Source organism: Chlorocebus sabaeus, chromosome 5 (genome assembly GCF_047675955.1).
Source record: "Chlorocebus sabaeus isolate Y175 chromosome 5, mChlSab1.0.hap1, whole genome shotgun sequence".
Taxonomy (NCBI): Eukaryota; Metazoa; Chordata; class Mammalia; order Primates; family Cercopithecidae; genus Chlorocebus; species Chlorocebus sabaeus.
The window spans coordinates 86,177,052-86,204,847 of NC_132908.1; the positions used below are offsets into that span (position 1 = coordinate 86,177,052).

The window sequence follows — 27,796 nt, forward strand, 5'->3', positions numbered from 1 at the left end:
AGGTGGCACGATCTCGGCTCACCGCAAGCTCTGCCTCCCAAGTTCAAGTGATTCTCCTGCCTCAGTCTCCCAAGTAGCTGGGATTACAGGCATGTGCCACCACACCCGGCTAATTTTTGTATTTTTAGTGGAGACGAGGTTTCACCATGTTGGCCAGGCTGGTCTTCAACTCTTGACCTGAGGCAGTCGGCCTGCCGCAGCTTCCCAAAGTGCTGAGATTACAGGCATGAGCCTCAGCACCCAGCCCTTTTTTTGCATTATTACTGTTTTTTAGGGGCTTTCCAGCAAAACCCAGAAAGACTGCTAGACAGGTTCTGGAGGAGCTGTGCTGCTCCTGTCTTTAGGTCTGTAATGAGTCGGTCTGACTGTGCCGCTCCTGTTCTTAGGTCTGTAATGAGACTGTCTGATTGTGCCGCCACACCTCCCTGTGCCCCCGGAGAAGGTGAGACTGGTTAGAGGGCCGAGCAGAGCATCAGCGCGCTGCACTGCGGCGAGGGAGGCACCCCACATGTTGTGACCCCTTGAAGATGACTTCTGGTCTGGCTTTGACAATTTTTTTTTTTTAATGGAGCTGACCCAGTAAAGGTGACCTGGAATTATTTTTCTCCTGAGCTACTTTTGCAAGATTATTATTATCTTTTTTTAATGTGGATATTGTTGTGGTAAAATATACAGATAGCCAAGCTTGGCGATGCGTGCCTTTGGGAGGCACTTTTGTTCCCGGCTGTTTGGGAGGCGGAGGCAGAAGGAGTGCTGGAGCCCAAGCTCGGTGGTGTACTGTGCGATGGTCTTGCCTGTGAACAGCCTCTGCATTGCAGCCTGGATAACACAGCGAGACCCTGTCTCTACAAAACAATTTAAAAAATACATTCACATAAATTTACCATTTTAATCATTCTGAAGTTCGTCGGCATTAAGTACATTCGCCTGTTGAGCAACCGCCACCACTGTGTGTCTCCAGAACTTTCTCTTCAAACCGAAAACCTGGCCCCATTGAGCCCTCCCCATTCTCCATCCTCAGCCCCTTGCAGCCTGTGTCCCGCTATCTGTCTCTGAGTGACTGTCGTAGGGACCTCGTAGAACTGGAGTCCTGTGGTGTCTGTCCTTTGCTCTCCGCCTTCTTTCACGCACATAACATCTCCAGGGGCTGTCAGTGCTGGGCACGTGTCAGGATTTCCTTCCTCCTTGAGGCTGAACAATGGCTGCCTGGTGTGTAGAAGCTGCCTCTTGTTTATTCGCCCGTCGGTGGACACGTGGGCTGTTGTGAATTGGGCTGCGTTTACATAAGTACAAGCATCTTTTTGAAGTCTCTGCTTTGTAAGATTTATTTTTAATCAGAATTCTAGTTACATTTTAGGTATCGTAGATGAGGGAGACTTTTTTTCCCCAAGTGATCTGGCTCCAAGAGAACTGTTGATTTGCTGTTTTCTTTGTTGCCTGTGGCTACTTGGAGTCGTGTGTCTTAGCGCCTGCACAGCCCAGTTCTGACCACTCAGCTAAGGGGGAACTTGCTTCACCTCTCATTGCGAAATCCCTTTAGACTTACAGAAGTGTTGCCTCTGTGGTCAGAGTGTTCTTTGATGCCTTCCTGCGAGCACCCCGAAGGCTGACCATGACGTACGTGGTCTGCAGGTTTGGACCAGGCCACGGCGTCTGTGACTGCCCCCCAGATCCATCCACAGGTGCTTCCGCTCCCCGACGTGGATGTTCGGTCTCCTCGGTCTCTTGCCGTCCTGTGTCATTTCTTGGTCTTGTTTTTTGAGGCAGGGTCTTGCTGTGTTGCCCAGGTTGGTCTTGAACTCCTTGACTCAAGTGATCCTCCTGCCTCAGCCTCCCGAGTAGCTGGGATTACAGGCGGACTCCACTGTTTCTTGGTGTTTGTCTTTGGTGACTGTGACACACTGTACAGGCCAGTGACGTTCAGGAATGTCAGTCTCTGGAGCTGTGACATGTCCTCAGGGTCAGGTCGAGCAGTGCATTTGGCCGGATCAGTGCAGCAGTGCTGTGTGCCTTGCGGTTTACAGTGTCACTGCACCTGTCGCTGGCGGTGGACTATGGTGAGGGCACTGGCCCTGGGCTGGGGTGCATCTCTTCTGGGTGCTCCACGTTCCGTACGCTGGCACCTATCTCTTCTGGGTGCCCCGCGTGCCCTGTGCTGGTGCCCATCTCTCCTGGGTGCCCTGTGTTCCCCATGCTGGCACGTGTTTCTCCTGGGTGCCCGCATTCCCCTTACTGGCGCCCATTTCTTCTGGGTGCCCCGAGTGCCCTGGGCTGGCGCCCGTCTCTCCTGGGTGCCCCACGTTCCCGTCTGCCTCTGGGCTGCTGTGAAGTCAGATGGACTGATGCCCACAGAAGTGCTGTGTAGGCTCTGAAAGCTTCGAGGGTAGAGGATGAAAGTGAGATTCCCAACAGTGTCCAGGACTCAGCGGCGTTGCTGCGGCATTTGCGGAGAATGCTTCACCCTCTCCTGCTGCTTGTGCCCCGTGTCTGCAGTCGTCTCTCAGCATGCTTGTTCAGGAACTAATGCGTGAGCAACCAAGACCTGAACAGCTGCCTTCTGCACACACAGCAAGTGGTCATGGGAGTCGAGTTTTCAGAGAACAGGATGTCTTCAGAGATGTGGGGTGAGCAGTTCAGATTCTGCGATGTCTGAAGTGTCACTAAGGAGAGACACCTCAGAGATGGGTCCTTGGGAGGTCCAGTGACCCCACCGCCTCTGCTGGGGCAGCTGGCCCTGCACCTCAAGTGGAGATCACCATGCATTTTAGAGGCCTCTGGAGCCTCCAGGCTCGCCGCACTGCTTCTCTGTGGAGCATCTTTATGTGGCCTCTTTGGTGCTGTGTGGCCTTTGATGTGGCTCTGACCGTTGCTTCTGGGGGGCTGCTCAAGGATGGGTGGGTGGTTTGGGTTTTGAAGAAATCTGCAGGACACCTTGGGTTCTGGCCACAGAGTCTTAGGACTCTACAGTTTGGGTGAGGCGGGTGGCTGTGCCTTGTGGGCGCGGCGTGATCACCGAGGTCTTCGTCCTGTGAGTCTGCGGCCTTCTCCGTGTTGACCAGGTGCCCTCCCAGGGGACCATGAGGAGGCTCAGAGGAGAGACCCCCGCCCGCTCCTGCCTCATGGAGCCTGCAGGGCCGAGGGCAATGTCGCCCGCTCCTGCCTCACGGGGCCCGCAGGGCCACCGAGGGCAATGTCGTCCGCTCCTGCCTCACGGAGCCCGCAGGGCCGAGGGCAACACCGCCCGCTCCGCTGGGGTTGCCTTTCGCACTGAAGACAGAGATACCTTTTTGAGTGACTTGAGCCCAGAGGCAAGCATTTATCAAACGACCTTTTCCACACAACGTCTTGTACTGTCATGAGAAGAGCTGCTTCCGCCCCGGATTTGCTGGGGCCGGGGAATCCGCTGACTGAAGGCCTCTTGTTGAGTTGTGCCAGCTCTGAACAAGTCCCTCTATGCAGAGCTACAGCTGTGCCTCAGCCCCCCCCAAGGCCCCCGGCCAGGCTTTGTTGCTTCTGTTCGTGGCAGTGCGCAGGATGGGGCGGATGCTGAGCCGGTCGTGGGAAAATCTCGCTGGGGAAGAGAAAAGCCCCAGCCTTGTTGGTTGTGTCAGCCGGTCCATGGCGGTGTCCTGTGGACCCCAGACCCCCCCGGGAAGGGCGTAAGTCAGAGAGCACTGGAGTCTCCACCGGCTGTGGACGTCCAGGTCCCGGCTCCTGTGCTAGAAAGCAGTGATGGGAGCGTCAGCACTGACCACACACGGGAGCCGCGGACGCCTAGCAGTTCACACAGGCCTCCCTTCAACATAGTCATCCCCTGGTGGAAGCCGAGGTGACGACCCTTCACATGCAGCCACACACGGGAAAGGCTACTGTAAACATTTTATGCTTCGACTGTATTTTCTGCAGAGACAGGGTCTCGCTCTGTCACCCAGGTTGCAGTGCAGTGGTGCGATCTCGGCTCACTGCAAGTTCCGCCTCCCAGGTTCCTGCCATTCTCCTGCCTCAGCCTCCCAAGTAGCTGGGACTGCAGGCGCCGCCACCACGCCCGGCAAATTTTTTATATTTTTAGTAGAGACGGGGTTTCACCGTGTTAGCCAGGATAGTCTCGATCTCCTGACCTCATGATCTGCCTGCCTTGGCCTCCCAAAGTGCTGGGATCACAGGCCTGAGCCACCGTACCCATCCCTGGCTGCTGTTTTTCTTTGAGACCAGTGTTCCTATTACTTTTCTCATTTTTTTCAGTTTATACAATCTCAGAATTCTGTATCCACAGCCCTGGCCTCTGCAAGGAAGGCACTCCACAACACTGAGCAGTAAAGCAGGCCTTCCTGTCAGCTCTGGAGGGGCCAGCTGGGGTCCCAGTCCCCGCCCTCCCCAGCCTCTTGTTCCCAGTGTCATAGTGAGACAAAGCACTTGTGCTCTCTGCTGCCTGTTTTGTTTCTGAGTTTATTTTAAAAGTCATTGTCTTGGCCGAGCGTGGTGGCTCAAGCCTGTACTCCCAACACTTTGGGAGGCTGAGGCGGGCGGATTACAAGGTCAGGCATTCGAGACCAGCCTGGCCAACATGGTGAAACCCCGTGTCTACTAAAAATACAAAAATTAGCCAGGCGCGGTGGCGGGCGCCTGTAATTCCAGCTGTTCAAGAGGCTGAGGCAGGAAAATCCCTTGAACCCGAGAGTCAGAGGTTGCAGTGAGCTGAGATCACTGCACTCCAGCCTGGGCGACAGAGTGAGACTCTGTCTCCAAAAAAAAAAAAGTCATGGTCTTTTTTTTTTTTTTTTTTTTTTCTTTTGAGACGGGAGTCTGGCTCTGTGGCCTAGGCTGGAGTGCAGTGGCCCGATCTCGGCTCACTGCAAGCTCCGCCTTCCGGGTTCACGCCATTGTTCTGCCTCAGCTTCCCGAGTAGCTGGGACTACAGACGCCTGCCAGCACGCCCGGCTAATTTTTTGTATTTTTTAGTAGAGACGGGGTTTTGGTCTCGATCTCCTGACCCCATGATCGGCCGCCTCGCCCTCCCAAAGTGCTGGGATTACAGGCGTGAGCCACCGCGCCCGGCCGAGTCATCGTCTTTTTAAGGCACTGCCTTTGCCTTGGCGAGGTGGTTCTCTTCTGTCATCTCCCTTCTAGAAATGGAACTGGGACCCAGCGTCCCAGCTTATCACATTCTGACTTGGGGAACCAGGGAGAATGGTTTTGTCTTTCAGAGTTCCTTTGAAATTCGGGAGTGATTTGATTTGCTTGGGAGTGGGGTGTGGCTTGGACTGAGCCGCTGTGCTGTCCTGGCAGCTACTGCTTAGTGAAACTCAGGACAGTGGCCCTGGAGAAGCTGGTCAGGCCCCTCCCCTCAGCCCCCTCAGAGCGTTCAGGGTCCTGTCCTAAGAACACAGGGTTGCTGGAGACAGTGTCTCACTCCATTGCCCAGACTGGAGTTCAGGGGCATGATCATAGCTCACTGCAGCCTCCACCTCCTGGGTTCACAGTCCTCCCACCTTGGCCTCCCACTGTGCTGGGATATTTAGGGTTTCTTTTTTTTTTTTTTTTTTTTTTTGAGACAGAGTCTCGCTCTGTCGCCCGGGCTGGAGTGCAGTGGCCAGATCTCAGCTCACTGCAAGCTCCGCCTCCCGGGTTTACACCATTCTGCTGCCTCAGTCTCCCGAGTAGCTGGGACTACAGGCGCCCACCACCTTGCCCGGCTAGTTTTTTGTATTTTTTAGTAGAGACGGGGTTTCAACGTGTTAGCCAGGATGCTCTCGATCTCCTGACCTCGTGATCTGCCCGTCTCGGCCTCCCAAAGTGCTGGGATTACAGGCTTGAGCCACCGCGCCCGGCCTATTTAGGGTTTCTTACATTAGTCACAGGAGGTCTCGTCGAATCTTTACTTTCAACACTGTTTATTGTAGACCTTTTCCTTTTTTTTTTTTTTTTTTTTTTTTTTGAGTGTTGCCCTGTCGCCGGGGCTGGAGTGCAGTGACGCAGTCTCGGTTCACTGTAACCTCTGCCTCCTGGTTCAAGTGATTCTCCTGCCTCAAACTCCCGAGTAGCTGGGATTACAGGCGCGTGCCACACCCAGCTAATTTTTGTATTTTTAGCAGAGACGAGGTTTCACCATATTGGACAGGATGGTCTCGAAACTCCTGACCTCAGGTGATCCACCCGCGTAAACCTCCCAAAGTGCTGGGATTACAGGCGTGAGCCACTGTGCGTGCCCGGCCACCAGTGGATTCCTTTTTATTTTTTAGGCGGAGTCTTGCCCTCTAGCCCAGGCTGGAGTGTAATTGCAATGGTGCCATCTCAGCTCACGGCAACCTCCGCCTTCCAGGTTTAGGTGATTCTCCTGCCTTAGCCTCCCGAGTAGCTGGGATTACAGGCGCCCACCACCACGGCCGGCTAATTTTTTGTATCTTTAGTAGAGATAGGGTTTCACCATCTTGGCCAGGCTGGTCTCGGACTCCTGGCCTTGTGATCCACCCGCCTCAGCCTCCCAAACTGCTGGGATTACAGGTATCAGCCACCGCGCCCAGGCAAGTGGATTCTTTGAAAGCAGACCCAAAGTTTTGAATCTTACATGCTCTGAGTACATTTGTTTAAATTCAGAGAAATATCACAGCATCATAACACCTGAACGTTCTTACAAGCATCCAGTCAGGTGTTCCCAGCAGCTTCATAAATCATCTCGCAGTTGATTTATTCACATCAGGGGCCAGTCAAGGTTCACAGACTCCGGGAATGAGTGATCGTTTCTGGGCTCACTTTTAAATTCTCCGATGACAAACGTCAAGCCTGAAACCCAGGGCTTAAGGCCAGGCGTTGAAGATAAAATGTTTCAAAGACACAGCTTAAAGCCAAGTGTTAGCTAAAATGTAACAAAGTCACTAATAATGATGGGGTTGGGGGGCGGCTGTGAGGACTGGCTCCCAGGTGGCACCATGAGACAGGGAGACGTGCCAGGATGCCGTGGGAGCTCCAGGAGAGCCTTGGACAGTTCTGCCTCAGTAGCCAGCCCCAGGGATGGTGTGCTGTTATCACTTGTCAAAATAGGGAAATACCTGTTCCTCCTGGTGATGTTGGCTGGGAGCGATGGGGGAAGGATCACAGCTCCTAGTACAGAAGGACCAGGTGTTCCTTTCTCTCTGGGCCTTGGGGCGGGGAGGGTCCCTCTCCCTCCTGTATCCTGAAGGGGAACCTGCAGGGGAAATCTGTTGTGTCAGGACCCCCACCCTCAGGGCCACTGTCTGTCCCCTCAGGAATGGGCACCACAGACCATGTCATTGTCCTGGCGTCCACGAACCGAGCTGACATTTTGGACGGTGCTCTGATGAGGCCAGGCCGACTGGACCGGCACGTCTTCATTGATCTGCCCACACTGCAGGTCAGAGCCAGGACCCGCCTCTCTGACTCCACCTGGGCCGCCCTCACTCGTTCTGGGTGGTCTGGCCTCTCCTCTAAGACACTTGTTGGTGTGAAGCCTGTCGCTGCCCCGCAGGTGCTGGCACTGTCCAGCGCGGCCCCCACGTGGGCCGCATGCCCCCAGCAGACCTGCTCACCTGCTGCACTCACTGCTCGGGGCTTTGCAGTTCTTTTCACCCGCTATTGGTTTTCCTTTTATCCTGTGTATCAGTCTGGTTTTTATAGCAAATCCTTTGAAACAAAATCCAGGAGGAAAAACCGTGGAAACTTTATTCTTGTGCGGCATCATTTCCTTCCATCCAGAGCGTGGGTTCTGGAGACGTAGACTGTGCAGCTGCCCTGAAATTGGGGTGGGAGTAGAAGTTCTGAGGCCTCTTGCCTGATTCCCTCCTCTGTCACAGGGCTCTGGTTGGACATTACACCTCCTGGCCAAAGGGCCTTGGTTGCCGCCCTGAGGGAGCAGGAGTTCAGCTCATGGAGGGGAGGGTTTGGAGAGAGGGCCTCGGGGTTTGCTGGTAGGTTCATGGTGTGTCAGTGCAGCCTGGGGAGCAGGGCTGGGCTCACACAGGCAGCTGCCCTGATGCTTCAGCCGGTGCTCGGCCTCTGTTGAGATGGAGAGTGAAGGGCAGAGCAGAAGCCCTTCCTGCGGCTGCTTCCCCAGGGGAGGGCGGCTCTGTTTTTTCTTTTTGATTTTTTCTTTTAATTTTTAGAGAAAGGGTGTTGCGCTGTCACCCGGGCTGGAGTGCAGTGCTGCGATCACCGCTCACTGCAGCCTCAACCTTCAGAGCTCAAGCTGAGGAGCTGGGACTGCGACGGGCGGGCACCACCGTGGTGGCTAATTTTTAACGGGGTCTCACTGTGTTGCCAAGTCTGGTGTCAAACCCCTGGCCTCAAGTGATCCCCACCCACCTTGGCTTCCAAGAACTTTTTTTTTTTTTTTTTTTTTTAGACAGAGTCTCACTCTATCCCCCAGGCTGGAGTGCAGCGGCGCAGTCTCGGCTCACTGCCACCTCTGTCCTAGCTTTAAGTGATTCTCCAGCCTCAGCCTCCCGAGTAGCTGGGATTACAGGTGTGCACCACCACACCTGGCTAATTTTGTATTTTAGTAGGGACGGGATTTCACCGTGTTGGCCAGGCTGCCTGCTTCAGCCTCCTAACGTGCTAGGATTACAGGTGTGAGCCACCGGACCCGGCCATCCAAGAGTGTTCTGTTCATGTTTAAAATGCTGCTCATGGCCAGGCGTGGTGGCTCACGCCTGTAATCCCAGCACATTGGGAGGCTGAGGCGGGTGGATCACTTGAAGCCAGGAGTTCCAGACCAGCCTGGGCAAGTTTGCAAAACCCCGTCTCTACTAAAAATACAAAACTCAGTCAGGCGTGATGGCGCACCTGTAATCCCAGCTCCTTGGGAAGCTGAGGCTTGTCCTCAGGGCAGGCGTGTCGGGGACCCCCCTCTCCCGCCACAGACAAACATGCAGCGCCTGCGGCAGTAACTGGGCGTGAACGCAGCGGTCTCTCCTCCCCCCTGGTTCTGGCAGGAGAGGCGGGAGATTTTTGAGCAGCACCTGAAGAGCCTGAAGCTGACCCAGTCCAGCACCTTTTACTCCCAACGTCTGGCAGAGCTGACACCAGGATTCAGTGGTATGTTCTCAACCCGCAGCCTGGGCAGCATCACGTCCTGAGGGCCGGTGGTCTCACCTGTGCACACAACATCGAGGCCTCCTGTGTAGGGTGGGCGCTGCCTTCTCTGGGGGCCCTTGCTTCGTACAGGCCTGGGTGGGAGCTGATGTGCATGTGGGATGGTAGGAGGTCAAGACGGCACCCGCACTCCTTCCTCTGCCCCAGGGGTGGAAAAGCAGACAGTGCTTGACTCCAGAGATAGTGGCGGTACCTTTGCTTCCACACAGTGACCAGTCATCGCGGCGTTTCCCATCAGACCCGGGGTCAGACGATGCAGTGCCAGCAAAGCCACCTCCCTCTGACCCTCACAGTCTCTGTCAAGCTGTAGAAATAGAAATCATACATTAAGACGCTTTTTTCTGTGTGGCTCACATTTTAAAACAATGTAAACAAAACTCCCTTTTATTGAGATCAACTTCCCCTTTGATTGTTTGTTAAGATCTTTCACTAGAATTTTGTGGATACTGAGAGCCTTTAATTTCTTTGCCATCAATGCCCACGAGCTGTTAGGTGGAATGTCACAAGATGGGGTGTGGAACTGCCCTTGGGAGGAGAGAGACGGGTGTGAGGGCGGACGGAGCTTGGCGGTTCTGTGTCTTGTCTGTGAAATGCCTCAGTGGAACATGGTCACAGTGCCTGCCACTCCCCACCTCTACTGCTGGTGCCAGCTCCCCTTGCCTCTCTCCCACACGCTCACCAGCACTCTTGGTTCTTGGTCTCTTTTCCCTCTTTGTTCTTCCTTTTAATTAACTATTTATTTATTTTGAGACAGTCCTGCTCTGTCGCCCAGACTGGAGTGCAGTGGCGTGATCTTGGCTCACTGCAGCCTCTGCCTCCTGGGTTCAACCAGTTCTCCTGCCTCAACCTCCGGAGTAGCTGGGATTATAGGCGCCGACACCACACCTGGCTAATTTTTGTATTTTTAGTAGAGGTGGGGTTTCACCGTGTTGGCCAGGCTGGTCTCCAACTCCTGACCTCAGGTGATCGCCTGCCTCAGCCTCCCAAAGTGCTGGTATTACAGGTGTGAGCCACCGTGCCCAGCCATCTTTGTTCTTCCTTGAGGGCCCCTTCCTCCTCTTAAGCCCTGATAGCAGAAGCCCACCCCACCGTGCCCTGGCTGTCATTTGTGTTGGCAGGGGCTGACATCGCCAACATCTGCAACGAGGCTGCCCTGCACGCAGCGCGGGAGGGACACACTTCGGTGCACACGCTCAACTTTGAGTACGCCGTGGAGCGCGTCCTTGCAGGTACAGGGGGCGCGCCCTGATGAAGGCCGTTCTTAGCAGGGCTTGAACCCCAGAAATACCCAGGCAGGTATTTAGAGATGAGGTGGATGGAGCTAGATCCAGGCCTGGGTGTCCTGTGATTTAGTGGCCGGGAGCCATCACACGGGAAGGAACACACGTTGCATTTCAGTTCTGTGTAACTCATGTCTTTATGATGCCATGTACTTTTCCTTAAAGTATCACAGACTCAGACCTAAGAGTAGACACTCGTCCAACAGAAATATAATAAAAACGCCTTGCCAAAGAAAATGAAAAAAATTCCCCCCCAAAAATAAAAATAATGAAATAAAAACTAAGAATGCCTTACTGGCCTGGGTGTGGTGGGCTCAGCCTAGCCCCGGCCCCACGGTGGCCGAGCTCCAACCGCTGACTGTGGGCCGGAGGGCTGCTGCCGCCCGCGGGCATGGAGGGACAGCTGTGCCTTCAGCGCAGAAGGGGCTCTGCGGTCAGGTGTGGATCTGCTGCACGACCTCTGGCGAAACCCGTGGCTCCGACTCTCAGTAGGAACAGGAGATGAGTTTTGGTGACGGGTGGGCTGGCCGCCTCTGACTGCCATTCTGTGGCTGCTCTGTGTGGGGTCTGCGACATCTGTGAGGAGAGCAGGACTAAACCGGGAATCAGAGCTGCTGGAGGTTTCCGTAGCTATGATAGCAACAACCAGACTTGACAGTCATCTCATGGAATGGAGTTCAGACCCACAGTGTCAGTCTGAGAACGTTTGAAAAGGGAAGTGGTTCTTGCCCCAGGTGTTTGAGGAGCACGAGCCTCCCTTGCGAGCTGTCCCTGCGAGAACCGAGTTCCCTCACCCTCAATCTGAGTGAATTCCTAGCGAACATGCCTCTGGCAGGTCCCCGGGGCTTCAGCGTGGGAAGGCGGTGGATCCCTGCAGAGGAGTGGGGCCAGCCGCTGTGCCAGACCCTGCAAAACACGCCTGGCTTCCCCCCGACCGCCCCGCGGGTCCAGAGGACTGGCGCTGCCTGTGTCTTACCAAAATGTATTTTTGGTAACCATTTACTTTTATGTGGAAATTGATAAGCTTTTGATAATAGTAGCAAAGCAGGAAGGACTGAGTGGGAACTACAGGCCACTTGAAAGAAAATACAGCCAGGGCAAGGTGTGGGGGCTCATGCCTGTAAGCCCAGCTCTCCAGGAGACCAAGGCGGGAGGATGGCTTAAGCCCAGGAGGTTGAGGCTACAGTGAGCTGTGATCACACCACTGCAGTTCAGCCTGGACAACGGAGCGAGACCCCCGACTCCAGGAGAAGACAAGAAAATACTAACAGGACTCCATTTCTCGTGTGTGATGCAGAGTGGGTCCTCTGTGTTCACCTTTAGTGTGGACAGCCTGAGTCGAGAGCCCCCAGCTAAACGGGTCCAGTGCCTGGCGGCCGGCAGTGCTGTACTCAGGGGAGATGAAGGTTATCCTGCACCCTTCAAGGGATGCATCTTTGACCCAGTGGACAGCTTAATGTCCATCCGAAGTCCGGGAGTCCCTCCCGGAAACTTGCTTACACTGGCAGACGTCCCGTGGCTCCTGTCTGATTCACGTCCAGGTTATGCCTGCCTGACCGTCACTCTGGTGCGGGGGCCTGTCCTTTGTCCCCCACGTGCCTGAGAAAACCCAGCCTGGGCAGCCCCTGGTTCTTCCTTGTGGAAGGTGCAAATTCAGTCCCCACCATGATAGGAAACACATTCAAAGACTTACTACTCACAGACCCTGGGCAGGGAGGGCGCTGGGAGTGGGGAGGGCCATCCTCCACCCCCAGATCCCATGAGGCAGAAGTGAAGGGTCAGGCAGAAAGAAGAGAGAGCGTATGGCAACCAGCCGTACGCACAGGGAATGGGGAGTGGTCCGTACAGTTCACGGTCAAATGCCTGAATGGTCTGATTAAAGGAAGTGCAGGGAGTACAGGGAGCTCAGGCTCCTGGGTGGGAGAGATGCCCCTAAGTGCCCATCTCTGGCCACTGGCATGGGTGGTTGAGTGTGGTGTCCTCCTGGTGCCCAGGCTGCAGGCTTGGCCGTGCCATCCCTGTTGAACTGAGCTTGTCGCTCCTTCTGGTGTCGACAGCCAACAGCCTGCCTGCGCTTGTCCGTACTAGAAACACACTCGTTTGTTTTCAGGTAAGCCTGTCTTGTACGCCTTGTGGTCTCGTGCCTTTGTACATAGTCCTGTAGCCGGCTCTGGTTGGAGTAATTCATCGGCCACAGCCAGTGTGTCTTAGGACTTAAAGCCTTGCTGTAAAGTGGGGGTGGAAGGTTCCAGTAGCACGATACACTTGAGTGCTCAGGACCACGAGCTGATTCAGGTCGTACAAAATGGAGACTTACAGATGTGTGGAAAATGTGAGACAGGAAATGAAGCCTCACTAGTAAGCTGAACAGGGGAAATTGAATGCAAACATTTGTCCCTGGCTGGGCGCTGTAGCTCATGCCTGTAATACCAGCACTTTGGGGGCTGAGGCAGGAGGATTGCTTGAGGCCAGGAGTTTGAGACCAGCCTGGGCAACACGGCAAGACCCCATCTCTTTTAAAACAAAAAAATTTTAAAAAGAAAGAAAGAAAAGAGTATTAGCCAGGCATGGTGGTAGAGCACACCTCTGGTCCCAGCTACTCAGGCGGTTGGGGTAGGAGGATTGCTAGAACCCGGGAGGTTGAAGCAACAGTGAGCCATGATTGCACCACTGCCCTCCAGCCTGGGCGACAGAGTGAGACCCTGTCTCTTACCGAAAAAGCCTTGTCCCTGAGGCAAAAGGCCTCTGAAGGGATGAGTGGAAGCCACGAGGATCCAGAAAGTGGTGGGGATGGGAGCTGCCCCACCAGGTCTGAGGGGAGAGGGAGAGTAAGCAGGAGGCCCATACTCAGAGGAGACCTCTGCCCATCCTGCCAGAAAGTCAGAAGCTGCTGTTCTGTGACCCCTGCCCCGACCCTGTGGACCTCGCCCAACCCTGGGGCAGGAGGAGAGACTCCTCAGAGGGTTGCACTTGTTCCTAAAAGCAGCAGGAGCTATTTTGATATTTGCAACATTTATAAAAGAAGAAATCACGACCTCCTTCAACAGCTCGTTGACCTGAAGAGTGTTTTCAGTTGGCTGTCCGGAGCCATGGCTACAGAGCTGCTAGAGGCAGATGTGCAGAGAGAGCCTTGCTTTGACTACAGGGGGCAGGAGCAGAGCCCAGCCAGGGAGAGCCTGGGGCCTAGCTCACACCCCGTGGCATTCTTTTTTGTTGTTGTTTTTAGTTTTTTGTTTTTTTTTTTTTTGAGACGGAGTCTTGCCCTGTCGCCCCAGGCTTATGTGCAGTGGTGCGATCTCGGCTCACTGCAAGCTCCGCCTCCCGGGTTCATGCCATTCTCCTGCCTCAGCCTCCCAAGTAGCTGGGACTACAGGCGCCGCCACCAAGCCTGGCTAATTTTTTGTATTTTTTTAGTAGAGATGGGGTTTCACCGTGTTAGCCAGGATGGTCTCGATCTCTGACTTTGTGATCTGCCCGTCTCAGCCTCCCAAAGTTCTGGAGTTACAGGCTTGAGCCACCGCACCCGGCCAGTTGGTTGGTGTTTTGAGCGGAGTCTCGCTGCGTCACCCAGCTGGAGTGCAGTTGGTGCGATCTCGGCTCACTGTAACCTCTGCCTCCCAGATTCAAGTGATTCTCCTGCCTCAGCCTCCCGAGTAGCTGGGATTACAGGCACCTGCCACCGTGCCTGGCTAATTTTTGTATTTTTAGTAGAGATGGGGTTTCACCATATTGGTCAGGCTGGTCTCAAACTCCAGACCTCAGGTGACCCGCCCGCCTCAGCCCCCCAAACTGCTGGGATTATAGGCATGAGCACCGAGCCCGGCTCACACCCTGGCATTCTTTCAGGGACTGCCAAAAAGAGCAAGATCCTGTCCAAGGAAGAACAGAAAGTGGTTGCGTTTCACGAGTCGGGCCATGCCTTGGTGGGCTGGATGCTGGAGCACACGGAGGCTGTGATGAAGGTGGGTCCACAGGCCTTGGCCAGAGCTGACCGGGGGCCCCGCCTGTGTCTGTAGCTGACCGGGGAGTCCCACCTGTGTCTGTAGCTGACCGGGGAGTCCCGCCTGTGTCTGTAGCTGACCGGGGAGTCCCGCCTGTGTCTGTAGCTGACCGGGGGGCCCCGCCTGTGTCTGTAGCTGACCGGGGGGCCCCACCTGTGTCTGTAGGTCATGTGAGAGGAAAGCCTGCCAATGTCATGATCCAGGGAGTAAGGTGGGAGGCGACTGTCCCAGGATGATGGGCAGAAGCTTGGGCATGGGAGGCAGGAGTGACTGTGTCACATCGGAGCCGGGTGCTGCTACTGGGGTGACTCCTGGAAGGTCACACCATGCAGTGGGGTTTCACTGCCTGTGCCTGTTCTCAGCCTGTCCACCCCAAATGACTCCTAACATTGGGAAGAAGTGAGCTGAGCGTACAAATGGCTCCTAGCATTGGGAAGAAGTGAGCTGAGCATACAAATGACTCCTAGCATTGGGAAGAAGTGAGCTGAACGTACATTTTAAAAACTCTACTGTAGGCCGGGCGCGGTGGATCACCTGAGGTCAGGAGTTCGAGGCCAGCCTGGCCAACATGGGGAAACCCCGTCTCTTCCAAAAATACAAAAAAATTACCTGGGCGTGGTGGTGCATACCTGTAATCCCAGCTACTTGAGAGGCAGATGCAGAAGAATCCCTTGAACCCAGGAGGCAGAGTCTGCAGTGAGCCAAGACTGTGCCATTGCACTCCAGCCTGGGTGACAGAGCAAGACTCTCTCTCAAAGAGAAAAAAAAGAATGTTTACTTTATTTGATAGGGAAAGGTCAGATAGTCACAATGAAAAAGTAAGTCTCCTTCCCAAGGCTCAGTGTCCGCCAGGGAAAGGTTGTGAATTGACTGTTGTGGTTTTGGTCATTAATGCAATCATCACTGCAGCTGTTATTTAGAGCCTGTTTTTTGGTTTTGAGACAGGGTCTGTCTCTCTGTCGCCCAGACCGGAGTCCAGTGGTGCAGTCACAGTGCACTGCAGCCTTGACCTTCCAGGCTCACAAGATCCTCCTACCTCAGCCTCCTGTGTAGCTGAGACTACAGGCGTACACCACCACCAGCTCGGGTAATTTTTGTATTTTTTGTAGAGAAGGGGTCTTGTTATGTTGCCCAGGCTAGGCTCGAACTCCTGGGCTCAAGCAATCTGCCCGCCTTTAACCCCCAAAGTGCTGAGATCACAGATGGGAGCCACCGCGCCTGGCCTAGTTTTAGGTTCAAAATTCAGCGTCCTCTCAGGATTCTCAGAGCACCTGGTTGTGGCCATCTTGCTGCCACAGTTCTCAGAAACAGCAGCTGGGCCAGCAAAGGATCTGCCCCTGCCCTGTCTCCCTCCGTCTCCCACTCAGCGGTTCCATGTCGTTGGGTTAGCATGTTGCCCTGTGCCCCCTCCTTGCACACCTGATGTGGCGGTGTGGGGGAGCGGCAGAGGTGAGGGCAGTCCATGTTCCCTCAGCATCCTGGGGTTCCCATTGCTCTGAACCCTCGGTGGCAGTCGCTGGTGCCAGGGGTCAACTCAGCGGCCACTGGGGGTGTAACTTGTCCTTCGCCTCTCAGCTGTCTTCTACGGACCTTGTCTTCTTGACTCCCTAGTCATGTATGAGAAGACACTCCCCAACAGTGTATGAACAGGCACCAGTGGTGGGAACCCTGCTGTCTGGGCTGGCCGTCCATCTGTGGTGGGAACCCTGCTGTGTGGGCTGGCCGTCCGTCTGTGGTGGGAACCCTGCTGTGTGGGCTGGCCGTCCGTCTGTGGTGGGAACCCTGCTGTCTCTGGGCTGGCCGTCTATGGTGTTAGGGTCCTCTCTTGTAAAAGATGCTGATTTGCTTTCCTGCTTTGAGACGCTTTAATGACGGAGACCTCTTAGTCCCACACCTTCCTCCTCAAAGCCCACTTCCTGCCTACTGATGTGGGCCATCTTGACCCTGTGCAGGTCTCCATAGCCCCTCGGACGAACGCCGCCCTGGGCTTTGCTCAGATGCTTCCCAGAGACCAGCACCTCTTCACCAAGGAGCAGCTGTTTGAGCGGATGTGCATGGCCCTGGGGGGCCGGGCCTCGGAGGCACTGTCCTTCAACAAGGTCACTTCCGGTGAGGAGCGGCTATGTGGGCCCCAGAGGTTTCAGTGCGCTTTTCCGTGCATTATTCCTTCTGTTCCAGTGAATGCCACGGGGTAAATCTGGTGTAGATGTAGTTTTGAGTTTATTAAGTGTTTTTTAAAAGATAAGTTGTGGTCATAGGAGATTTGGAGCTAAGCAAGACTTTTTAGATAATTTAACTGGACAAAAAACTTAACCTATATGCCAACTCTAAACGCATTTAATTGGTTAATTATTGGTAATGGCTACAGGAAACGGAATGAAATGGAAGCAGCTTCACTGTTCTGAAGCTATCACTTCACTGGGATATCCAGAGACTGAAGGAGGAGGGTCCCAGGGCTCCAGGTCCATGGGTGTGCCTCGCATAGGCCTGGGCTTGTGCTTGAGAACTGCTGTGCAGTGAGCTCCTGTACGCCCCCCAGGTTCTAGATTTGCAAATAAAAGAGCATTTCTGAAAGTTGTTTTTGTTTTTTTTTTTTTTTTTTTTTTTTTTTGAGATGGAGTCTCGCTCTGTCGCCCGGGCGGGAGTGCAGTGGCCGGATCTCGGCTCACTGCAAGCTCTGCCTCCCGGGTTCACGCTATTCTCCTGCCTCAGCCTCCCGTGTAGCTGGGACTACAGGCGCCCGCCACTTCGCCCGGCTATTTTTTTGTATTTTTTAGTACAGACGGGGTTTCACCGTGTTAGCCAGGATGGTCTCGATCTCCTGACCTCGTGATCCGCCCGTCTCGGCCTCCCAAAGTGCTGGGATTACAGGCTTGAGCCACCGCGCCCGGCCTCTGAAAGTTTTAAGACTCTCTTAAGGAACAGTGGCGAGGTGCCAACGTCCTCACTGTCCAGCTTCATGGTGGGACTCCTCGGGAGGAAGGGGATGGGGAGGCACGGTGCTGCCCCAGGACGCTGACCGGGACACCTGCTGTGCACCTGCAGTGCTGAGGATCCTTCTGTCTTGACCCCACCCTCCAGGGGCACAGGATGACCTGAGGAAGGTCAGCCGCATTGCCTACTCCATGGTGAAGCAGTTTGGGATGGCACCTGGCATCGGTCCCATCTCCTTCCCTGAGGCACAGGAGGGACTCGTGGGCATCGGGCGGCGCCCCTTCAGCCAAGGCCTGCAGCAGATAATGGACCATGTGAGTCGGCTCTGGCCGCACCGCTGCACTCCGTGCTCCCAGGGAAGGGAGTCCCTGGGTCTGCCACACAAGGGCCGACCACGGCCACCCCAGCTGAGCTCAGCTGCAGGCCCCATGCGGGCTTTCTCCTTCTGGGCTCTGCTGTAGTTCCTACCCGTGGAGTATTTTTTTCTCAGATGAGGACATAGATGCTCCTAATGAAATTATAGATGTGACTCTGGGAAGAATATCAAATAAATACACTGAGCAATAGACGCAGGGCCCACATAGTCTTCAGACTGGGCCAGGAAAGGCCTGTGAGGCAGCTGTGGGTGGGCGGGCGGCATGTGGAGCTCTGCTCTCCCAGCAGTGGTCACGGGCAGGAGACCGCCTGCCGGCTGAGGAGTCCTGTTCCTCCTGGGAGGGGAAAGGCCATGTTCCCAGCCTGGCATTTCTTTTCTGTGCTTTGGTGCCAGAGCCAGGCGGCCAGCCTTGCCCCTGACACAGTTCCCTCCATTCGCAGGAAGCAAGACTGCTGGTGGCCAAGGCCTACAGACACACCGAGAAGGTGCTGCAGGACAACCTGGACAAGCTGCAGGCGGTGAGGCCCTGGCCAGGCGAGGAGACTGCAGCACCCACACAGCACCCACGCAGCACCCACAGTCCCCACCCCTCTCGTGAAGTATTTCCAAGGCACACAGTACAGAGAACACTCTGGCCAATGTGAATTCCACCTCACCTGAAACTTACATGTCCCACACTTTTCATCATGAATTCATCCAGTGTGTTCCCCCAAGGTAGAAAGAAGCTGCCACAGAGTCTCCTGTGCCTGTTCCTGCCGTTAGCAGTTACCTGTGTTTTGTCGGCTTTGTTTAATCTTTTTCCAACTCTTAAACTTTCTTCTTGAATTTTTTATTAAAATAAAGTTTCAATTTTAGAGAGGATTTTGATTTTTTTTTTTTTTTTTTTTTTTTTTTTTGAGACGAAGTCTTGCTCTGTTGCCCTGGCTGGAGTGCAGTGGCGCCATTTTGGCTTGCTGCAACCTCCGCTTCCCGGGTTCCAGTGATCCTCCTGCCTCAGCCTCCCGAGTAGCTGGGACTACAGGTGCCCGCCACCACGCCTGGCTAATTTTTGTATTTTTAGTAGAGACAGTCGTTCACCATATTGGCCAAGCTGGTCTTGAACTCCTGATCTCAGGTGATCTGCCTGCCTTGGCCTCCCAAAGTGTTGGGATTACAGGCGTGAGCCACAGCTCCGGGCCTACCGTAGTGTTCGATGCAGAAAAGTTGCAGGCGCAGTGCAGAGAGCTCCCTGCCCCGCTGCCTCGCTCCCCGTGGAGGCCCCCCCGGGGCAGTCCTCCCACCTGAGGAGCCCCCGCCGACCCGCAGTGATGGGCGCACACGTGATGCAGATGTGCTTCATCTCCCGGTGTCCTTTCCGCTCTGGGAGTCCACGTGGCGTTTGATCGCCCGTCTCCTTAGGCCCCTCTGGGGTGACAGTTCCTCAGACCTCCTTTGGCAGCTTCGAGGACTGGCCTCGTGTTTTGTAGGACATTCCTCAGTAGGGATTGTCTGATGTGTTTCTCACAGTGGGCAGAGCTGGAGTTAACTTTCGTGTCCCTGGGTTCTGGTAGCTGCTGCTTAGAACTCAGGAGAGGCGAAGGGCTCTATGTCCATGTTGTAAACAGATGGGTAGACAGTGGATGGGTAGTTGTTTCTTCGGCCTCCCCTCATGTCTTTCAGGCGAGCACTGTGTGTCACATGGGGATAGTGTTTAGGGCCCTTAGAGTGTCGTCCCCAACCAGCAGCAGCAGCAGTCTCGGGGCAGGCGTGGGTAGTGCCATCCCCGCCTGAGGCAGCACCTGCCTATGGACATGTGCTCATCACGGTTGACAAAGCAGCTCTGCAGAGCTTGGGCTCACCACAGTGGGAGCCAGAGCGGGCAGGGGCAAAGCTGCAGGCGAGGCTTCTCACTGGCTATGGAGTGGCATGTCTGTCTTGTGTGTGAACTGTCAGCCCCTCACACACTCAGTGGGTTGCAGAACTTAGTAAAATCTCAGACCAGCCCTAGAGAGGAAATATTTGTCTCTTGCAATAAAGCCACAGGTAAATCACCCTAGCTTCAGGGGTTACTATTTTCTTTAGAAAATCTGGAGGAGTGAGGAAAGGAGCAGGTAGTTAACAAAAAAAAAAAAAAAGAAAAGAAAATCTGGAAGAGTTCTTCACGGAAACCAGTGAAATGTGGCTGTGGCAGTGTTTTCTGTGGTCGGGCCAGGCCACCCCAGAGGCAGGGCCACCAGCACAGGACAGTCGGCATCTCGAGTATTTTCCAAGATCCCACCTAGAGTGGCTGAACTTCCCTTCCCCAAATTGAGAGGTCCCAGCTCACACAACTTCTCCTCAGATTCCTTCTCCCGGTGTTGTCTCAGTCAGGAGGGTGCAGCGTTTTACCCGTCTCCTTCCCTGTAGACACGCACATCTTGTTTGGTGAAAGAAATTGCAGTTGCCAAAAATAAGCCAAGATTTTGAAGAGAAGTAGAAAAATTAATGAGGCTGGCCACCGGAAAATCATTTATGAGGTTGAGATGGGGGTGATTCTTCTTTGGGAGCTGCCTCCGTGCCTCCGCTTCCCTGGGAAAGTGGCCTGTCCCGGGTGTCCTGCACACAGACAGGCCCTCATGCCTCTCGTCACCTCCCTGGGACATAGAGATGCTCTGTCTGTCCTGGGGACTCACACACTACTATGCCTGTTCTTTCTAGCTGGCAAACGCCCTTCTGGAAAAGGAAGTGATAAACTATGAGGACATTGAGGCTCTCATTGGCCCACCGCCCCATGGGCCGAAGAAAATGATCGCACCGCAGAGGTGGGTCGACGCCCAGAGGGAGAAACAGGACTCGGGAGAGGAGGAGGCCGAAGAGACCCAGCAGCCCCCACTTGGAGGCGAAGAGCCGACTTGGCCCAAGTAGCTGGGACGTGTTGGCCACACGTGCGGGTGACCCGAGAACTGAGGACTCTCTCAGCCACCCTGCGTTGCTTTTCAACTGAGGTTTGCACTTCCTCTTGCGGCCCTCAGTAGTCCCTGTGCAGCGACTTCTGAGATCTGTTTATTGATTACCCTTTTCATGATTGTAAGTTTCTCTGCAGAAACAACTGGCCGAGCCTTGTGTGTGTGCGTCGTCTCCCCTGTGGGGAAGGTTCTCAGTGCGTTCCCGAGTGAGCACGGAACACCTGAGTTCCCAGGGTTCTAGACAGTCGTTCCCAGCGTGGCTGAGGCCACCCAGAGGCAGCAGAGCATTCAGACTCCAAACAGACCCCTGTTCATGCCGACGCTTGCACGGCCGCCCAGTTCCTGTGGCTCCCTCAGAATGCTAACGGGATCGGACATGAAAGGACCCTCTGAGCCAGCAGCCCCGTCCTCCAGCTCACTCGTCAATGGGGCCACACAGCCCGGCCCAGGCACTGGGCTCCAGGGGACTCAACACTGCCCCCTGCTGCCATGTGGACGGTGCAAGTTGCGGACTTCTTGCTGGTCTAGTCACACATGCAGTGTTGGGGGATGCCTTGGTTTTTTCTGCCCTGAGAACTGTTGAGACACTTTACTAATAAACTCTGTGGTTGGAAAATCTGCATTTGCATTGTCTGGCCAGCTCTACTGCGGGGGAGCTGGCAGGCTTACCTTGGATCACAGGGTCTTGTGGTTTCAGTTTGTAATTTGAGTAATGCAGGGACTAAGTGGAAAACTCCTTCTGTAGGAATCTGGGGCCTGGACCCTGTAGGGATAGAGGATGACCCAGGACGCCCTGGCCCTGTGTTCCGGGGCATGCGGCTCCCACTCCGGCCTCCTTGAATCTGCCCTCCCTGTGGTGCAGTGACGTGAGTGCATTGTCCTGTTGTTGCTGCAACACTGAGTGCCCTGAAAAACGCCGGCAGAGCAGTAAGGAGGCAGCCACAGGTGCGGTCACACACCCAAGTGGGGGCATCTCTGAGAGACGCCTTGACCTTTGCCCAAGTTCTCCAAATCCAAAGAGCAGCACGTAGTTGGGAAGGTTTTAGCTGGTGTAGCCAAGGGTCGTGTCCTCGGTAATCATTTTTTGCCTGTTGTGTTGGTTTTTGACAGTCTTGCTTTGTCGCCCAGGCTAGAGTGCAGTGGCGCCATCTCAGCTCACTGCAGCCTCGATCTCCTGGGTTCAAGCAATCCTCCTGACTCAGCCTCCCAAGTAGCTGGGACCACAGGCATGCACCACTATGCCTAATTTTTGTATTTTTTGTAGAGACGGCTAGACTGGAATTTCTGAGTTCAAGTGATCCTCCTGCCTTGCCCTCCCAATGTGTTGGGATTACAGGTGTGAGCCATTGTACTGAGCCTTTTGTGAAATTATTTTACTTTTTTTTTTTTTTTTTTTTGAGAGGGAGTCTCGCTCTGTCGCCCAGTCTGGAGTGCAGTGGCCGGATCTCAGCTCACTGCAAGCTCCACCTCCCGGATTCCTGCCATTCTCCTGCCTCAGCCTCCCGAGTAGCTGGGACTACAGGCGCCCGCCACCTCGCCCGGCTAGTTTTTTTGTATTTTTTAGTAGAGACGGGGTTTCACCGTGTTAGCCAGGATGGTCTTGATCTCCTGACCTCGTGATCCGCCCGTCTCAGCCTCCCAAAGTGCTGGGATTACAGGCTTGAGCCACCGCGCCCGGCTTATTTTACTATTTTTAAATTTTTTTTTTTTTTGGGAGATGGAATCATGCTCTGTAGCCCAGGCTGGAGTGCAGTGGCGCTATCTTGCCTCTCTGCAACCTCCACCTCCCGGGTTCAAGCGATTCTCCTGCCTCAGCCTCCCAAGTAGCTGGGGCCACAGGTGCGTGCCACCATGCCCGGCTAATTTTTTTTATTTTTAGTAGAGATGGTCCTCATCTCCTGACCTCGTGATCTGCCTGCTTCGGCTTCCCAAAGTGCTGGGATTACAGGTGTGAGCCACCACGCCCAGCCCTAAATTTTTTGTTTTTGAGATGGAGGCTTAACTCTTGTCACCCAGGCTGGAGTGCAGTGGCACAGTCTTGACTCTGTAACCTCTGCCTCCTGGGTTCAAATGATTCTCCCGTCTCAGTCTCTGGAGTTGCTAGGATTACACGCGTACACTACTACGCACAGCTAATTTTTGTATTTTTAGTAGAGACAGGATTTCGCCATGTTAGCTAGGCTGGTCTCCAACTCCTGATCTCAGGTGATCCACTCCTCTCAGCCTCCCAAAGTGCTGCAATTACAGGCGTGAGCCACCATGCCCGGCCTGTGAATTTTTTTTTTTTTTTTTTTGGACAGAGTCTTGCTCTGTTTCCCAGGCTGGAGTACAGTGGCACCATTTCGGCTCACTGCAAGCTCTGCCCCCCCGGTTCACACCATTCTCCTGCCTCAGCCTCCCAAGTAGCTGGGACTACAGGCGCCGCCACCACGCCCAGCTCATTTTTTGTATTTTTAGTAGAGACGAGGTTTCACCGTGTTAGCCAGGATGGTCTCGATCTCCTGACCTCGTGATCTGCCCCCCTCGGCCTGCCAAAGTGCTGGGATTACAGGCGTGAGCCACCGCGCCCGGCCGGGACTGTGAAATTCTTAAAATGTGGATTAAATTTTACCAGGAGGAAGGGTGGTGATTGGGTGAGGGTAGGGAAGAAAGAGGGTTATTAGGGTTTAAAGGTTTCCAGGTAGCAGTAAGATGGATGGTACCTTCAGACTTGCACTAGAGAGTAAGGGCTGGCTTTTTGTTGATGCTTTTCTTTGTGAAGGAAGGCAGTAGGCACAGCAGGTCAGAATGTGACATTTTCAGTCGGGTACCCCTGACCTTAGAGAAGTCACCTAATCCTGGGCGAAGGGAAAGTGGGGACAGAGGCCAACAGTAACTGCTCCTTACGGAGTTGTGTGGATTCGATGTGAAAATGCACATCCGGAACTGAACTCCCTGCTTACAAAAACACTCAATAAATGTTAATTTTATCTTTTAAAAAACCAGCATAGGCCGGGCGCGGTGGCTCACGCCTGTAATCCCAACACTTTCGGAGGCCGAGGCGGGCGGATTGCCTGAGCTCAGGAGTTGGAAACCAGCTTGGGCAACACGGTGAAACCCCGTCTCTACTACTAAACTAAAATACAAAAAATTAACCTGGTGTGGTGGCGGGCGCCTGTAATCCCAGCTACTCGGGAGGCCAAGGCAGAATTGCTTGAACCCGGGAGGCAGAGGTTGCAGTGAGCCGAGATCACGCCATTGCACTCCAGCCTGGGCGACGGAGTGAGGCTCTTGTCTCAAAAAAAAAAAAAAAGTTCTAAATGGATGGGAGGAGAATAAACGCTGGAAAAAGGAGGACGACGGCCTTAGGTTGCGCAAACTCGGATCTCATTGCAGTTTTCCTGCCTTTGCGCTACAAACGTGTCCCACAAACGCGAACAAACTTAGAATTGCCGGGGCGTCGCCCTTTCGCCGTCCGCCCAGATGCTGGCCCCGCGCGCGTTAGCCCGCAAAGCGGGACTCGGCCTGAGCCCACCGCGGCCCGCGCAGCGGCTGAAGCGCCGGGTCGGTAACGGCGGACGTCAAGCAAGTCCGGCCGCGGGGTCCGCAGGGCCCGGGCATCACGGCCGCGCCGCCGCACTCTGAGCGACGCCATGTCTGCGAGGGCGGCCGTAAGAGAGCGCAGCGACGTCAGTTCCTCCTTTCCGGGCTCTGATTGGTCAGAGCGCCCGGCGCTTCTGGTTGGCCGGCCCTGCTATCATCCCAGGGTGCATTGCGGCGCCCTTTCCTTTCCGCTCCGTTGTCTTCCTGCGCAGGAGGTGAGCGAGACTCGGTCCCGGCCTTTGGGCTTCATCCAGCGCCATCGGCCTGGCGTTGCTGCCAGCGCGGGCATGGATGGGCCCCTTCTTTTTCGCAGACAGCGTCGGGCCGGGGCCCGGGCTCTAGGCGCGGCCGGACGGCCCAGGCTGGAGGGTTCAGGGCGGAGGCCCGGGGGGTGCGCGCGCCCGGGGCGCGGCCTCTCACTCGCTCCCTCGCGTTCGCAGCCGCAGGGCCAGAGGCAGCCATGGCGCCCAGCCGGAATGGCATGATCTTGAAGCCCCACTTCCACAAGGACTGGCAGCGGCGCGTGGCCACGTGGTTCAACCAGCCGGCCCGGAAGATCCGCAGGTGAGCCCTGCGCTCGGGGTGCTCCTGGGGCTCGCGCCCGCGGCTGCGCCTTGGTTTGGGGTGGCCGGTGCCAGGGCGCGGGGCGCTGTCTGCGGCCGTCGCGGAGCACTTGCCTGGCGGCCTTAGGCGAGGGTGACCGCCGCTGGGCTTCTCTCCACCAGACGCAAGGCCCGGCAAGCCAAGGCGCGCCGCATCGCCCCGCGCCCCGCGTCGGGGCCCATCCGGCCCATCGTGCGCTGCCCCACGGTTCGGTACCACACGAAGGTGCGCGCTGGCCGCGGCTTCAGCCTGGAGGAGCTCAGGGTGAGTAGTGGCAGCGCCGCGGTGTCCGGAGGGCCCCGAGTCCCCTGTGCTGGCCTCGGTCGCGTGATGACATTCTCCGGAATCGCTGGACGGCCTTGATGAAAGCCCGTTTGAACCCTTTTCCGTCTGATCGCTGAGCCGTTCCATCCGGGCCTCGGGGCGGAGAAAGCCCGGGCCCGCCGCCATCTCTCTCCGGTTCTGGGGCAGGTGGCCGGCATTCACAAGAAGGTGGCGCGGACCATCGGCATTTCTGTGGATCCGAGGAGGCGGAACAAGTCCACGGAGTCCCTGCAGGCCAACGTGCAGCGGCTGAAGGAGTACCGCTCCAAACTCATCCTCTTCCCCAGGAAGCCCTCGGCCCCCAAGAAGGGAGACAGTTCTGTGAGTACAGGGCTCCCTGGCCGTCCTGGCGCGCGGGGAAAGTGAGGCCTGGTTCCTTTATCGGTGACACCCGTGCCTGGGCCCTGCTGGGGTGAGAAGAACCAAAACATCGTGGCCGTTCCGATCCGCAGGATCTGCTTGTCTTGCAGGAGTGGATGATGAGCTAGTCGGGACTACTAAGGTTCACCTGTGGTTTTCAGCAGGGATGACCTTAACGGTCATGGCAAAGGCTGTGTGACTTGGAGCCAGCTTTTTCCATTGAAATCATTGTCTCCCTAAAATGCTTCGTATTCCAGAATATTCCAGAAAAACCTTGTAGGATAAGGTTGATAAGAGTCCATTGTATACGTGTCCGGGTAGTTGAATTAGGGAACGATTTTCTCTGCCCCGTCCCTGGTTCACAGGTAGATATAACTGTCTCATGCGTGTTCTGTCAACTCAGTAAGATAGCCACCTAACTAGTAATGACTGTTCTCGACACTGGGGACACAAAGTATGTTGGAGGAAAGGCTCAGACACTGGTGCTGAACTCGGGATCCCCAGGGGGAAGTTTGGGGCCAGGCGGGGGTGGAGTCCTTGGGGCAGTGCCGCTAAAGGCACTTAACTTCTCATTCATCAACAGGCTGAAGAACTGAAACTGGCCACCCAGCTGACGGGACCGGTCATGCCCATCCGGAATGTAAGTTAACACTTGCTCAAATCCAGGCTGTAGATGAGATCAGTGGGTGAACACGTGGATATCTGAGATATGGATCAGGCCTAAGAAAGTTAACAGTGGCAGTTGTGGTGCGTGTGGAGGTTTGTGGAAAAGAACATTTCTTAGTTTTTACTTCTTGCAACCACGAAGCCATAAATTGGGAAGTGTTTTTGGTTTTTTTGGAAAGAGAATTTCTCTACGTTGCTTACACTGGTTTTGAATTTCGGGGTTTACAGACCTGAGCTGCCCTGTTGAGCTCAAGCAGAGAGGGGGTTTTTTTTTTTTAATCCCAGGGAAGGTGACTGACTCAAGGGTCGCTTTTCAGCAGTGTTTGGCCAGCACGCCTGCCCTTCCGCCCCCCGCAGTCCTCTGGGTTCTGCTGATGCCTGGTTGTGCCCTTGCCCCATTGACACACTGGGTTCAACAACTCGTCTTTCTTTTCTAGGTCTATAAGAAGGAGAAAGCTCGAGTCATTACTGAGGAGGAGAAGAATTTCAAAGCCTTCGCTAGTCTCCGCATGGCCCGTGCCAATGCCCGACTCTTCGGCATACGGGCAAAAAGAGCCAAGGAAGCCGCAGAACAGGATGTTGAAAAGAAAAAATAAAGCCCTCCTGGGGACTTGTAATCAGTCAGCAGTCGTGCTGGGTCTCCACGTGGTGTATTTCGTGGGAGCCGCTGGGCCTGGGATGAGGTTTCGCTGCTGTGACTTCCTTACAGGGGATTTGGGGCTTTCTTGAAAGACAGTCCAAGCCCTGGATTATGCCTTCCTTTCTGTGTTAAAGCACTGGGTGGTTTGGTTAGTGACTGATGTAAAATGGTTTTCTTGTGGGGAGGTTACAGAGGCTGACTTCAGTAGAGTGGACTTTTTTTTTCTTCTTAAAGAGAGAAGGTTGGGCTGGTGCTCACACTGTCATCCCAGCACTTTGGGATTGGCTCAGGAGTTCAACACCAGCCTGGCCAACATGGCAAAATCCCGTCTCTATTTAAAAAAATCAGCTGTGCGTGGTGCCATGCACTCGTAGTTGCAGCTACTGGGAGGCTGAGGTACGTGGATCACTTGAACCCAGGAGGCAGAGGGTGCAGCAAACCAAGATCATACCACTGCATTCTAGCCTGGGCAACAGTGAGACTGTGTAAAAAAATAGACAAGGTCTTTGGCACACAGGGCTGGAGTACAGTGCCACAATCATGGCTCACTGCAGCCTTGAACTCATGTCCTCAAGCAGTCCTCCCTCAGCTTTCCTAGTAGAGGGGTTTAGAGGCACGAGACCCTGCACCCAACCTAGAGTTGCCTTTTTTAAGCAAAGTAGTTTCTAGTTAATGTAGCGTCTTGGACTTTGGGGCATCGTTCTTGAGCCTGTTGTGCCTGGTGACCATGGTCCTGACCCTTCCCTTCACTGGACGTCTTCACCCCGACACCAAGGTATTAGATGGCCCTGCCAAGTATCGGCCTCTCCTGTTAAACATTCTGAAGCCATTGTTCTTGCTTCATGGACGAGAGGCAGCCAGAGAGCGTGCCGTGGTGCCCTGGTCTGAGCTGGGCATCCCCGCGTCTTCTGTGTCCGAGGGCAGCACGGTTCCTTGTGCAGTGCCCAGACACAGCCTGCCCTGGTCCTACCAGCTCACACAGCACCTGCTCTCCTTGGCAG

The 27,796-nt window shown here is 54.9% G+C and overlaps 2 protein-coding genes and 1 non-coding gene across 6 annotated transcripts in view; all 3 read left to right on the forward strand.

Annotated features, from left to right (window-relative positions):
* SPG7 (SPG7 matrix AAA peptidase subunit, paraplegin) overlaps positions 1–21,236 on the forward strand; it is a 53,822-nt gene extending 32,586 nt beyond the window's left edge. The window contains exons 10-17 of one of the 4 annotated variants that reach the window (XM_038008120.2): positions 7,245–7,369; positions 8,946–9,048; positions 10,224–10,334; positions 14,232–14,347; positions 16,339–16,495; positions 17,468–17,634; positions 18,137–18,230; positions 20,373–21,236. In XM_038008120.2, the coding sequence (XP_037864048.2) occupies positions 7,245–7,369; positions 8,946–9,048; positions 10,224–10,334; positions 14,232–14,347; positions 16,339–16,495; positions 17,468–17,634; positions 18,137–18,230; positions 20,373–20,413 (914 nt within the window). In that variant the 3' untranslated portion in view covers positions 20,414–21,236. Of the gene's footprint in view, positions 1–386; positions 890–3,033; positions 3,819–7,244; positions 7,370–8,945; positions 9,049–10,223; positions 10,335–14,231; positions 14,348–16,338; positions 16,496–17,467; positions 17,635–18,136; positions 18,231–20,372 lie in introns of those variants that run through there. The other 3 variants (XM_038008119.2, XM_038008122.2, XM_038008121.2) reach the window with 3 other exon arrangements.
* Positions 21,237–24,305: 3,069 nt separating this feature from the next.
* RPL13 (ribosomal protein L13) lies at positions 24,306–26,779 on the forward strand. The gene is made up of 6 exons (XM_007994420.3): positions 24,306–24,417; positions 24,643–24,766; positions 24,928–25,069; positions 25,277–25,450; positions 26,073–26,129; positions 26,593–26,779. The coding sequence occupies exons 2-6, from the start codon at positions 24,663–24,665 to the stop codon at positions 26,749–26,751; spliced, it is 636 nt and encodes a 211-aa protein (XP_007992611.2). The 5' UTR covers positions 24,306–24,417; positions 24,643–24,662; the 3' UTR covers positions 26,752–26,779.
* On the forward strand, positions 25,134–25,217 carry LOC119627765 (small nucleolar RNA MBII-202). Its single transcript, XR_005243998.1, has one exon. It is a non-coding gene; the product is annotated as a small nucleolar RNA MBII-202 (small nucleolar RNA).
* Positions 26,780–27,796: the final 1,017 nt, after the last annotated feature.

Excerpts from the sequence above, each read along its gene's own strand:
- RPL13 (XM_007994420.3), top strand. The coding sequence starts at position 24,663 with ATGGCGCCCAGCCGGAATGGCATGATCTTGAAGCCCCACTTCCACAAG. Across the intron at positions 24,767-24,927 it reads CCGGCCCGGAAGATCCGCAG|ACGCAAGGCCCGGCAAGCCA; the intron begins GTGAGCCCTGCG and ends TCTCTCCACCAG. Across the intron at positions 25,451-26,072 it reads CCAAGAAGGGAGACAGTTCT|GCTGAAGAACTGAAACTGGC; the intron begins GTGAGTACAGGG and ends ATTCATCAACAG.